General features: G+C 43.2%; 1 protein-coding gene across 2 annotated transcripts in view; it reads right to left on the bottom strand.

The window, feature by feature from the left end:
- Positions 1–14703, bottom strand: part of SMOC1 (SPARC related modular calcium binding 1) — a 314710-nt gene that overhangs the window by 30133 nt on the left and 269874 nt on the right. For both annotated transcript variants that reach the window (XM_006865589.1, XM_006865590.1), the window contains exons 8-9: positions 2874–3066; positions 1723–1805 (exon numbers count right to left, since the gene is read on the bottom strand). In XM_006865589.1, the coding sequence (XP_006865651.1) occupies positions 1723–1805; positions 2874–3066 (276 nt within the window). The remainder of the gene's footprint in view (positions 1–1722; positions 1806–2873; positions 3067–14703) is intronic.

Genomic DNA, 14703 nt, shown 5'->3' with positions numbered 1-14703 from the left:
TCTTCTTTCTGTTGACTTAATTCAGGGAGGTGCTGCCACATATGTCAATCTCTGGTTGTTGTCTGTTCTTGTTGGTTCTCAGTCCACAGAACTCCCTTTAGGATGTTTCATTCCACAAACTTTTACTAAGTACCAATGCTAAATCAAAAAGCCAAACCCACTTTTTGTCGAGTAAAGTTCAGTTCATCGTGACCCTGTAGCACTGAGCAGAACTGTTTCAGAGGCTGTAAATCTTTGTGGAAGTAGATATCCTTATCTTTCTCCCTCCCAAAAGCTGCTCAGTTTGGATCACAGCCCAATGCTTATCTCACTTTGCCAGCTCAGGCACCATGTTAAATGTTTGGGATACAACAGTGAACTATACACAGGGTTCTCATCCTATGAAGTTCAGAGTATATTGGGGAACTCAAGTTAATGACCAGGTGGTCATATGACAGTATAAACAGTGCTACTTTAGAAGTAAGGACCAGGTGCTCTGTGGCACAGGGGAAGAGTGAACCCAAATGGTCAGGTGATGTTAAGAAGACCTACAATTTTATCTATTCAAGAACCTTCTTCTTTCTCACTTCCCTCCTCATCTGGCTCAAATTATAACGATAGAATCTCCTTCATAAAAGCTCTCAAATCCATTGTTTCTCTTTTCTCCATATATATATTCTCCATATATATGTATTTTTTTCATAGATATACATCCTCCATGTTCACTTCCATGGATCTGAGTATGGTTTAGGGAAGAAATGCCATCCAATTGGAGAGATGGGTATCCTTACAGAGTCATGATCACCAAAACCAAGCAGGTCTTCAGCATTATCCACAGTCCTCCTTTCTGCAGCTACCATTTCATTCTGTTCTCTCCCCACATGTCCCAGGTCTCAGATAAAACATTTTCATCTGAAGATGTCATCAGCTCTATAGTAGGCTCTCCCTGTCATTTCATGCCCCACTATGTAAACTTCATGTCACTTTTGATCACTATGACCTAATAATTTATATAGCAGAATCTCAATTCACATTTGTTAAGGGAATAACTAGATGGAAGTACCCTGGTCTCCAAACTTTATCCTTTCAACTGGATGATATCTAAAAGCCTCTAGTAGAATCTCTGAATTCCAGCATCCTCAGCAATCTGTTCTCACTTTGGAGCTTTTGTTCAGTAATGACTGTACTTTTAATGCTCTAAATTACAAGCATTTATTAATCTTATTGTAACCCATAGACATAGATAATTATAAAATAAGTCCTGGCACCTCTGTGTATGTGGCTGGCATCACACCCCAGTGTGTGACAGACAGCATCATCTGCTACTAGGAATCACTGTGAAAGCACTCTGCAGGGCAGGCTGACGGAGAGCCCTGCTGTAAGCCATTTTGTCTTCATAGCCCTGGGAAAAAGGAGTGAGAGCCCCCAAAACATTGTCACAGTCACCTTAACAAAACAAAAGAATGATCGAATTTTAAGGCAAGGGTTTTAACCCAGGCACTATATTTTTAAAGGTAAAGATGTACAGACAAGGAGAAGAAGCAACATGATAAGGACACAAGGCTGATTAGGGACAAATACCAGCCTGGAATTAAGATCCCTTGTGTCTTGGCCCCCATGCCTGTGATGACATTGTCCAGCATCTTCAATTTAGAAATGGAGAATGGACCCAGAGCAGGATGGTGAGGGGATGCAGGGACAGGAAGAAGGACAGGAACCATAAGGGGCAGCAGCATCTCCCACCTGGCAGCTCCCTGTCCTTGAAGGGGTCCTCCACTTCTATACTCTTGGCCCTGGCGTCGCTCTCACAGCTGGGCATCACATAGCTGAGAAGAGAGAGAGATTAGGGGTGAAGGGAGGCTGAGCCCACTCCAGTCACTGCCAGCTGCCATCAAGGCAATTCGGACTCATGATGACCCCATGAGTGTCAAAGTAGAACTGTGCTCCTCAGAGTTCTTAATGACTAATATTTTGGAAGTCGATAGCAAGCCTTTCTTCCAAGGTGCCTCTAGGTAGACTTGAACCTCAAACCTTTCACCACTCTTACTTCAGTCAGTACTGCTCAACAATTACAGACAGACCTCAGAGACATTGTAGGTTTGGTTCCAGACTCGCACAATTAAGTGGACATCTCAATAAAGCGAGTCACACAAAGTTTTTGGTTTCCTAGTGCATGTAAAAGTAACATTTACACTATGCTGTAGTCTGTTAAGTGTGCAACAGATTATGGAAACGTTTGAAATACTGTGAGAATCATCAAAATGTGACACTGAATCATAAAGTGAGCAGATACTGTTGGAAGAGTGACATCAATAGACTTGCTCAGTGCAGGAGTACCGCAAACATTCACTGTGTAAAAAGCACAATATCTGTGAAGTGCAATAATGTAAAGAGCCATACAATGAGGAATGATAGTACCTACGCTGTCACCACACTTAAGAGCTCCCAGAGCTGGCAGGAAAGTAGCCCTTGTGTATTCAGCAGCCATAAAGAAATCCCAGAAAACACAACCCATTCAGACATATGTGTTGTGTTAATCACACAAGCATAATAATGATGTCACCCTCTATCTGCACACAATAACGTCTTTTTATTCATAGAACCTAGTGACCCAGGCAAGGTAATTATATTTTCATCCAGACATTGAGGTTCAGAGAGATACATACTTGGAAAACATTGCTCAGCTAGGAGCGACAGACCTGTGACTTAAATCCAAGTCCCAGGGTCTTTCTATCAGACTGCATCACTTGCTCATGAATTTACAGAAAGGTTGTTCTCCTAGTGACTTGACTACCACCAAACCAGGGCCTAAGGCTAGGAGATGCCAACATAGCAAGAAGTTGGCCCTCATGCCAGGTGTTCAGTCCAAGGTGCAGGGTGGGCTGTGGCCTTACCGTGTGGAGGTCCCAGGTAGTGGGCGTCCTGTGTCCACCAGCACACACCAGCAATAGCCCGTGGACTGGTGGCACTGCACTGGCTTATAGAGACCCCCGGGGGCACACTCGGGGATGACAATGCCCTCACGGGGATTCTGCTGGGCCTCTTCCAGGGCACTCTGTCTCTCCTGGTCACATGAGTGGACTTTCTCTGCAAGAGAAGATACAGCCTGCAATGACTTATGACCCCTGCAGACTAGGAACTGGTGGCTTACCAAGAACTGTGTCTTCCACCAGCCCAAGGTGGTGGTAGAGAGCAGGGCTGAAGATCTCGTAGCCAACTCCACTGCCAGGGTTCATCAGCATTCACATCAGATAGGTCCTATGGCAGCAACAAACTAGCCAGCACTGTTCCTTACCAGAGCAGACATTCGCTCCAGGGTGAAAGTTCCTGATGTGGTTCCTGATGATGCAGTGGCTACTAGCTACAAGAGATGGTGGTCAGGAACCCAACTGCTCTGAGAGCTGACTCAGGAATGCCTGTTTGCATGAACATGCCCCCCCTAACCCAGATACAGCAGGGTAGAACCACGCACTGCCAGCTTCAAGCAGAGTGGTGTTCAACACCCAAGAGGAGCAAACACCAGGTCCACCCAGGCTCCTTTTCTTGCTCCCTCCAGCAGGTTGTACACAGTAAGCATGTGAACTAGAGCTAACTGCATGGGCTGCTTCCAAGCAATGGGAGGGAAAAATGGGCCCAGCAGGATGAGGTCTGTATTCAGAGGCCTCAGTAGATATGTGAACGCAATGTGAACATGTCTGAACAGCCAAACTGGGCTTCCCAGGAGCCAAACCCAGACTGAGACTATGTGGAGCCCTGGCCCAAGGCAATGCCAACATTGGAGGGCCTCAGATCCTCCCAGCACCTACCCTTAAAGTTCTACCCTGCCAGCCTGCCTGGCTTTCATTCCTTTAAAAAATAATAATAATAAATAGTGATTTTAAAAATCTTATAGTACACTTGATTTAAATGCAGATTGCTGTCCACCCCCTCTTTTGGTTTTTTTTATTACACGTGGGAGTGAATTTGATACCAGTAGCCCTGCACCCCTTTGAGGAGATGGAGCCTGGCCCAAGTCATATCCTTCATCCAGGCACCACTGTTCAAGACACTGTGCCAGATGGTCCATCAGAAAGACTCCATTTCATCCTTGCTGCAATTTAATATGGAGGTTGTCATCACTGCTACATTTACAGGAGCAGAAACAGAGAAAGAGGCTGACCCTGGGTGCACCCAGGAAGGAGCATAAATTAAAAAGCAAAAAAAAAGTACTCGGTTTCTTTTCTTGTTCTAGAAAAAAAGAAGAAAATGAAAAGTCCATAATCCCACTCAAGTTATACACTATATTTTCCCTACCACACACCACCTTACCACGTACCACATTGTACATACTGCCAGTTATTAGTTCCAATCGAAGGTGGCCCCATGATTGTCAGAGAATTGTGTTCCATAGGATTTTCAGTGGCTGGTTGTTTGGAAGTAGATTGCCTGATCTTTCTTCTGGGGTGCCTCTGGATGGACTGGAACCATCAACTTTTCAGCTAGCTACCCAGGGACTCCTTTTATACACATATCCACATGCAAAAATACATGATCACATTCACTTTTCTTTTTAGCAACAAAAAGGGAAAAACAAATCACATCATAAACTTATACTGTATCATGATTCTTTTGATAATAATGTATCATGAACATTATTCCACAACTTTCCTTTTAAAGATGATGACAGAATACAGTGTTGGGCATCCCATGAAATTCTCTCCACATGCCATACAAAAAATATCATTCTTAGAACCAGGGACTTGCTGTCAGCAGTATGCTAACATACTGCTAACTAAACAATATGAAAAATGATCCAACAACAGAAACTTGACACTTTTCTCAAGAAGCCAAACTCTGAATAATGGTTTTTGCTAAGACACATCTAAGAGTATAAAGGATTTACATTTAAACAAGCTGTAAGTGTACACAAGGTGTCCTGGTGTAGCGGTAGGATAGGCGCTGGACTTCTAACCACAAGATTGGTGGTTCAAACTCATAAGGTTGCTATGAGTCAGAACCAACTCAACAGCACTTAACAATAACAACAACAAAGTGTAAACAGAAACACTATGCAACTCAACCCCTGTCTTCCAGACAAGTCAGATTATGGGAAAATGATGCTTAGTTTGTCTTGCTCCTAGGAAAAATGCTCAAAAATGATAGTTTAGTGATTATAATTATAATAGGGAATTTTTTTTCTTAGGGGAATATGAATATCTGAGGGCCAGAAGGCAGGTATGTATAGTATCCAGTTGCCAGAAATTCGACTCTGACTCATGATGACTCCATGTATGTCAGAGTAGAATTGTGCTCCATAGGGTTTTTAATAGTTGATTTTTTGGAAGTAGATTGCCATGCCTTTCTTGTGAGTGTTTCTGGATGTAATTGAACTGGCAACCTTTCAGTCAGCAGCCAGTGACTCGTGACTAGAATCTCAGGAGTTTAACACTGTTGATCAATATTGAACTAGGCATTCTGAATCTGGAATAAACTACCATCAGAACACATCTAGAGGCAACATAGGAAACAGATATCAACTGAGAGGGCAGGGGTAGGCCTGAATTTTGACTTCAGCCCCATGTTGGGATGGCGCCATGGCAACTTCAAAGAGATTATGCAAGAGTTTTTCAATAGCTCCCCTATCCCCAGTCTTGTAATCCTATTTTCCTATCTTTATTTCATGATATGAAAAGGGAGACAGAGAAGCAAAACCAAAGGAAAACAGCTTTATACTGGCACCACATTGATATAACCACCTTTGACAAAGGCTTGAAATTAACTCTCCAAGCTAACATTCATGAGCCATAAATCAGACTGGAAGTGAGACACAAAAGATGAGAGGAGAAACTTATCCAGAGACAGAGCAATGGTGAACTTGATTTCACTCCGCTGGAGATCTTGAAACCTATGGAGTGTAGGAAGAGGTAAGGACCATTAATTTGGACCCTGCTGATGGGAGTTCTAAAGAGTTCTGGCGGCACTGTGGGTTAAGCATTGGGTTGCTAATCACAAGGTCAATGGTTTGAACCCAACAGTTACTCTGAGGGAGAAAGATGTTGATGTCTGCCTTGGTAAAGATTTATAGCTTTGTAAACCCTAAGGAGCAGTACTATTTTGTACTGTAGGGTTGCTCTGAATCAGAGTCAGCTTTATGGCAATTGGGATGTATTTCTGAAAATCCTTGAAGGCTGTTCTTTAAAAGGGCGGTTCTTTAAAGCATTTTGAAGTTCTATGGAGAATAAACTCATAAAAATGATAAAGCTTAGAAAAAAAGGGAAGGGTCTAGGAAGGGTTATTTTATGAGAATAAACTAAAAAATGATAAAGTTTGGAAAAACTGGAAAGGGTTTCATAAAGTTAGAGTGAAGGCTAAATGTAAGTTGTACTACATTCAACCACACCTTGCAACTCCAAGAGCCCCTCTAAGAAAGACAGGGTTTATAATAATAGCACTATTTGCAAAAAATATACAGTGTGTTCTCAAAATGAAAAAGAAAACCTCCCTTAAAATCATAATTCCACAACTAATAAAATAAATATCCATTGGGTACTGTGTAACAGACAGTGTACTAAGGACTTTATTTCCTAATCTTTTGCCCTTGAGAAGTGGGCACTATTATTATACCCATCTTATAGGTGAGGGCACTGAGCTTTGGTGAGATTAATGAAATTTCTCAAGGCCATTCAACTGTAAGAGAAGACAACTGGGTCTTCAGTCAAGAGCTTCTATCTGTCAAGTCTGACTTGCTAACCTCTAGATATTGCTGCCTCTATGGGCATTGGGGGAGGAGGGAGGGATAACTATATTTTCATAGGATGAAGTTCTTCCAGGTCAGTTGCTTTATTCTTCTTGTTGTTGCTAAGTGCTGTTGAGTTGGTTCTGACTCATAGCAACCCTGCAGAGTTTCTGAGTAACAACTGGGGGGTTTGAACTGCCAACCTTGCAGTTCAAGCCGACCTTGTGGCCCAGTGCATTATCCTGCAACACCACACTAGGACTCCTAGCTACCCCTAAATATGCTGCACTCAAAACCAAGTGGGTTAACAGCTTCTTCTGATCCTAAGCATACCACAAATCTTTTACCTGAGCAATGTTCCCTCTTTGTCTCTGAACTGGAATACTGAAAGTCAAATTTGTAACTCACTCACTATGACAGAATTGTAAAACAATTAACAACAGCAAACATCCATTTGTGTTCTTACCACATGCTAGGCTTTGTGCTAGCCTTTTTACTTATAAAGGCTAGGCTTTGTAGTAGCCTTTTTACTTATAATAACTCACTTCACAGTTAGTAGTAGAGAATAAACCATTTGTGACACAGGTTAAGAATTTTTACCCTAACCTATATTTTTCTTTAACTCAGTGTAGCAGATTGTTACAAAATGTGCTTAGCAAATTATGCCACCTTTCACTCATGAATTGTGCAGACTTCCACATTGATCCTGACTGCTTTGTCAACTTCTGATTGTTGTCATTGTTGTTAAGTGCCGTCGAGTCAGTTATGTATAGGGTTTCCAGGGAGCAACTGGTGGGTTTGAACTGCTGACCTTGTGGTTCACAGTCCAGTGCTGATCTTACAGTACCACACTAGTGTCAGTTGGTTGTACTGTGGGGGCATGCATGTTGCTGTGATGCTGGAAGTTATGCCACAGTATTTTAAAAACCAGCAGTGTACACCCATGGTGGACAGTTTCCAGCTGAGTTTCAAGATTAAGACACACTAGGAAGAGGCAGACTACTTCTAATACAGGTTTTATATTAAAACTCTCCAAATGCACACCAGTGTTCATAGCAGCACTATTCACAATAGCAAAAAGATGGAGACAGCCTAAGTGCCCATCAACTAAAGAATGTATAAACAAACTGGTACATACACACGATGGAATATTATGCTACCTTGAAGAATAACAAGGAAGCTGCAAGTCACCACATAACATGGATGATCCTTGAAGACATTATGCTGAGTGAAAGTAGTCAGTCACAAAAGGAGCAATAACTGCATAGGACCACTACTGTAAAAGATTAAGAAAAAGAAACCATACTTGCGGGGGGGGGGGGGGAATTCATTGCTGGTTACTGGGATGTGGGGGGTGGGGTGAGGGAAGGGAGAAGAAGGTGGAGCACAGGGTAGGGAATAGACACAGGATAGTTTGGGTGCTAGGGAGGGGGGCTATACACAAGAAGAGAGGGGAATGGAAGAACAAGGTGGATGGGAAAAAATTAGGCAGGTTTGCATGGGCTAAGTGAGATGGAGGTAAATAATGATGTATGCACAAGCTTGGGAACATAGGGCTCTGGGATACAGGGATTGAGACATGGTTGGAATGGGCAAAAAAGGGGAAATAATGTTAAGATGCTTGGCTGTCTTCTGAATCTTGGTTTCCCTGGTATACCATTATAAAATAGACACTTGAGGGGAAAAGAAAGGAATAGCCAGAAATATCACCATAGAAAGCTTGTAAGTCTGTCTTCTGCCTATAACTGATTGGAATACCTAAAATGGGATTACAATGTGCCCAGTGAAGGAGGATTCCTGTGGAGCCTCTGCATTACATAAGACCATATGTGAAATCCTGAACCTCACCCGGAATCTTCTGAGGTGGAAAATTTCCACTTAAAAGGACAAGCAGACCAGCCTGGAGGGACTAGAAGAATAGAAGATATTTCTTGAAAGAAAGACTGACAGGAAAAATACAAAACAATAATGGCAGTCCTACTGATTACTAAAAAAACAAGCAAGTTGCTCGCCCAGGAGACATCAATGCAAGGTTGGGTCCTTTCAGGGAGAACTCCCTTCCAAGACTAAGACTCAATGGGAATACACGAGCAGACATGTGGTCTGATTGGTGACCACCTTCATCACCGATAAGGAGATGTGAGGGAAAAACAGCAATGAAGCTGTGAGCTAAGCCCTGCAACGTTCAATAGATTCCTGTAAACCCAGGTGGAGACCTGGTTGGCCAGCAGTGTGGCAAAACCTGGGGACTCTTCATCCCAGAGTCAGTGACATAGCCACAGAGGACTAGAGAGGAGAATGAAGCAGCCAGCTGTTAAGAAGAGAGGGCATATGCATAAGAACATGCACACTTGCAGATAATACCCACTTGACCTGGCTTCAATGACTAGATGATCAGAGCTCAATCAGAAGCAAAAGAGGAAAAACAAAGAGTAATCTGATACAATGTGATGAACTTGGTCCACACCTATGGATGCAGTAGCTCAAAAGAGGGATCAAATCTTTACAGCAAGGATCATTCCCACTCCCTCCATACACAGAGTAGACAGGGATGGGCAACTTGGACATTGGCTACCCAAAACTAGGGGGGGGGGGCCTACAAAGGCAAGAAGTGCCTGGCTTACAAGCTTTCAAGAGGAAAGTAGAATCTCCACTGACTAGTGTCCTATCTGTCTGGGCGAGTATGATGAAAGGAGATGGAGATAGGTCCCTTGTGGTACAGTGGTGAATAATTACTATCAGGACTGACTGTGCGGGTTGGAAATGTGAAGGTGGACACTTTATAGTCAAAAGAGGGGAGTGATTGACTATGCAGTCCAGGAGCTGAGGTCCCTGGAACCATCAAGAGAGAAGAGTGGAGTGCAAGACCCTACCCAGAGAAGCAGTGACACCAGAGACAGAGGCAGACATGATGACTTGGAGAGATGGAGCAGCTGGGGACTCTAGACCCAGAGAGGGAAAGGGATTGATAACCAGGGGGCAGACTTGCAGGGTATACCCTTTGGTTGGTTGATGATGCATGGAGGGGATTGTAACCAAGGCAATGAAATGATATAAATAAGATGAATGCAAAGCTAATGTAAGGCCTAGCTGCTTCAACTTTCACTTTCTTGAACAGCCACACTGAGGCCACTGCTTAAAGAAGCAAGACCAGCTAGTGAAGAATGAGCCCTTTAGAGGCTAACCAAGGTGCCTCAGTCCACAGTCAGCCAGCACCACTGCCAAATCTGTGAGGAAGATCATCTTGGACATTCTAACCCAGCTGACCATCCAGATGGTCCAGAGTAAGTTCAAGTAAAACCAGTCAGGAACCACCGAGCCAACCCATAGACATATGAAACAGAATCTTTTTTTTTTTTCTGTAAGTTATTAGGTTTTCACCTAGATTGTTACACAGCAGTAGATAACTGAGATATCTAGCCATGTTCAACTCTCCACCTGGGTTCACAGGAATCTATTGAACATTGCAGGGCTTAGCTCACAGCTTCATTGCTGTTTTTCCCTCACAAATTACCCCATAATTCTTTTTGTTGCCCCCTCAAGCCCTCCAATCAATTATTCAGTTACTCTTATGGTGCTCCTCCAGACATCACATCAACGTTACTTAGTAGGTTTATTATTAGTTGTCATCAAGTTGATTCATGGTGACCTTATGTATAACACAACAAAACCTTGTCTAGTCCTATGCCATCACCAAGATCATTGGAATGGTTCAGTCCAAGGGGCATAAATACACTGTGTATCTTAGGATCCAGAAGTCAGAATCATCTTTGGGAAAATTGTCATTCTCTTCTCTTCTCAGTCACATCCCAAATAAACTTTAAAATCCATGGCTATCCGTCTTCCCAGATATCATGAAGTCACCTTCCAGATTATAAGTTGGGATCGGATGGTCTATTTCGCGGGTTTCTCCATCATCTGTCAGTTTGTTGAACTGCAGTAGCTTTCATGTTGCTGTTTCACTGGAAGCTATGCTACCAGTATATTAAATACCAGCAGGGTCATGCACTGAACCTGAGTTTCAGCTGAGTTTCCAGACTAAGATAAGAATGAGAGGCAGACTACTTCTGAATGTGTAATCACTGAAAACCTTAAGAATATTGTCAGATAGAGTGACAGAAGATGAAAATACTATGAATATTGTCAGATACAGTACCTGAAGATAAGTCCCTCGGGTTGGAAGTCCCTCAAAATACAACTAGGGTAGAGCTACCTCTTCAAAGTACAGTTGACTGTGATAGTATGAACGGGACCTTCATTTGCTGATGGGGCACAACTCAAAATGAGGAGAAATTACTGTAAACATCCATTAATAATTAGCACATGGAACATACAATGTAAGAATCTAGGAAAATTGGAAGCTGTCAAAAATTAAATGTAATGCAAAAAGACCAACAGTTTAGGCATTAGTGGGCTGAAATTGACTCATATTGGCCATTTTGAATCTAACAATAATATGGTGTGCTATGCTGGGAATGGCAAATTGAAGAGTAATGGCATAGCATTCATCATAAAATGAACATTTCAAGACCTATCTTGTCATACAATTCTATCTGTAATAGGATAACATCCATCCATATGCCTACAAATTTAAGCACCAACTACAAAAGCCAGTCCACCACTCATCTGTCACTTTGTCATATTATGATAGCTTGTGAGTTGCTGTGATTCTGGACGCTACACCATGGGTATTTAAAATACCAGCAGGGTCACCCATGGTGGACAGGTTTCAGATGAGCTTCCAGATGAAGACAGACTAGGAAGAAGGAGACAAGAACTACTTCAGAATATTCAGTCACTGAAAACCTTATGAATAGCTGCAAAACACTGTCAGATATACTGCCAGAAAATGGGCCCCTCAGGTTGTAAGGCACACAAAATGCAACTGGGGAATAGCTGTCTCCTCAAAGTAGAGTTGAGCATAATGACACAAATGGAGTAAAACCCAAGGGATTAAAGCCTTTGGGACCTTCATTTGCTGATGGGGCACAACTCAAAATGAAGAGAAACAGCTGTAAATATCCAGTAATAATAAGAACATGGAATATACAAAGTATGAATCTAGGAATATTGGAAATTGTCAAAGATGAAATGGAACACATAAACATTTAAGTCATTAGTGAGCTGAAGTTGACTGGTGTTGGCCACTTTGAATCTGATAACCCCATGGTTTACTTTGCCAGGAATGAAAAATTGAAGAGGAATGATGTTGCATTCATTGTCAAAAAGAACATATCCAGATCAATGAGGTACAATGCTGTCTGTGATAGTATAATATCCATGCGCCTACAGGGAAGACCAGTTAATACCATTATTATTCAAATTTCCACACCAACAACTAAAGCCAGTGAGGATGAAATAGATGAATTCTACCAACTTCTTCAATCGGAAATTGATCAAACACGCAATCAAGATGTATTGAACATTAGTGGTGATTGTAATGCAAAGGTTGGAAACAAAGAGGAAGAATCAGTAGTTGGAAAATATGGCCCTGGTGATAGAAATGATCCTGGACACCGCATGATCAGAATTCTGCAAAACCAATGATTTATTCATTTCAAATACCTTCTTTAGACAGCATAAGAGATGATTATACACATGGACCTCACCAGAGGGAATACACAGAAATCAAATTGACTTCATCTGTGGAAAGAGATAGTATAAAAGCTCCATATCATCAGCCAAAACAAGTCCAAAAACAGATTGTGGAAGCAACAATCAATTGCTCCTATGCAAATTCAGCCTCAAGCTGAAGAAAATGAAAACAAGTCCATGAGAGCCAAAATAGGACCTTGAATATATCCCACCTGAATTTAGAGATCATTTGAAGAACAGATTTAATACATTAAACACTAAAGACCAAAGACCAGACTTCCAGCGCTCCCCTGACCAGGCAGCTCAGGTAGGACAGGCTCTGGGAAAAGGGACGGAATTGCACAAAGGAAACCTCCATCTAGCAGACAGACTGCCTTTGAGCAAACATAAGATCTTATATTTCAACATTCTGAACTCGTTTTTTTAAAAGATCAAATTGCTGAGGGATTACAGTCATTTTGAGCTTTTGCCTGTCTGCACGCGGCTCCCACTCCCGCGCCGGCAAGTGCCTCTGCCCCCTGCAGAGCTTGGAGTGCAGGGCTAGAGCAACCCTGTTTAGAAGGCTGCATTTCCAGAGGAGAGGAAGCATAAACTAACAAAGCCGAACAAAGGCGCAGGAGCTGACAAAGCCCCTCCCAAAGGGATCTCCTTGCCATAGAGAGGGATATTGGCGCAGATATCAGGAAATGCAGGGTACCCACGGTACAAAGAGACAGAGAGAGGCATCTTTTACGTCATCAGATACAGACACCCCCCGCCCTCCACTGCCTCGGCCTAGACAAGCCCTCTGCCAAGCCGCCAAGGCTCAGGAATGCCCAAGGCACAGGCCCGCCCACTGAGGCCAAGGCCCTCCCAAGGCCCAGACATGCCCACTGAGGCCAAGGCTTGCCCCGAGGCCCAACCCACCCACAGACTGGTCACAAAGCCCCAGGCCCAACCAAGGCCCAAATGGCCTATCTGCCACACAGCCAAGGCGGCCCACAGCCCGGTTGCCACCGAGGTCCAGGGCCCCCGAGGCCCAACCCGCTGCATAACCCGGTCGCCAAGGCCCAGGGCCCCTGAGACCCAAACTGCCCAACCCTCCCGCCAAGGCCCAAGCAGCCCAATGCCCAGCTGCTGATACCCAGGCCCCCTGAGGCCCAAACCGCCCGCCCGAGACCCAAACCACCCACCTGAGGCCCAAACCACCTGCAGCCCAGTCACCGATGCCCAGGCCCCCAGAGGCCCAAACCGCCCACCCTAGGCTCAACTCACCTGCCCGAGGCTCAAACGGCCTGCCGCTGAGGCCCAGGCCTAACTGAGGCCCAAACTGCCCACCCACTGCCCACCCGATGCCTATCTCCTGATCATATTACCAATAATTATAATAAAATAAGAATAATCACGCCCAATAAGAAAAAATTAACATTATCAAAGCATGTCTAAAAGCAGAAAAGAGCATCAGAGGCCAATGAGCTTGAGACAGACAAAGGCTTCATAGACGAGGAGGAGTGGGTTCTAGATATGCCTGAGAGGGAATTCAGAAGACTGATATGGAAACAAATTCAAATACTCCGAAAAGAGGTAGAGGAAAATAAGGAAGAAGTAACGAAAGTGCTGCAGGAACAATCTAATAGGCTTGACACAGCACTGGAAACAATTAAAAACCTGCAAAAAGATGTCCAGGTGATCAATAACAAGATATCAGAAATAGACAACAGGCTGAAAGGTGAGAAGAACAGACTAGAAGAGATGGAAGCCAGAACTAGTGAGCTGGAAGACAAATCTCTCAATACTGCCAAGATAGAAGAGCAAGCAGCTAAAATGATAAAACAAACCAAAGAGAGTCTAAGATGCATGTAGGATAACATGAAGAGGAATAGTGTAAGAATTATTGGCATTCCGGAACAAGAAGAATCAAAGAAATCCACAGAGAAGATAGTTGAGGAGCTTCTGGAAGAAAACTTCCCTAACATCTTGAAAGACGAGAAGATAAACATTCAAGAAGCCCTACGTACCCCAGGAAGGATAGACCCCGAAAGAAAGTCCCCAAGACACATAATAATCAGACTCTCCAAAATCAAAGACAAGGAAAGAATACTAAAAGTGGCTAGGGAGAAGAGAAGTATAACTTATGAAGGCAAGCAAATTAGATTAAGTGCTGACTACTCAGAACAAACCATGCAGGCAAGAAGGCAATGGGAAGATATATACAAAACCCTACAAGAAAAAAACCATCAACCAAGAGTTGTCTGTCCAGCAAAACTATCAATCAAATATGATTTGTAATCAAAACATTTCAGGATAAACAGAATCTGAGGGATTTTATCAAAACCAACCCAGCACTTCAAAACGTCCTAAAGGGAGTTCTGGGGACGGAGAACCAACAAGAACAGATGACAAACAGAGATTGACAGGAATGGCAACACCACCTG

This window comes from Chrysochloris asiatica, unplaced genomic scaffold (assembly GCF_000296735.1).
Source record: "Chrysochloris asiatica unplaced genomic scaffold, ChrAsi1.0 scaffold00079, whole genome shotgun sequence".
Lineage (NCBI taxonomy): Eukaryota > Metazoa > Chordata > Mammalia > Afrosoricida > Chrysochloridae > Chrysochloris > Chrysochloris asiatica.
Note: the sequence above shows the minus strand (reverse complement) of the source record. Positions and strands in the feature narration are given on the sequence as shown.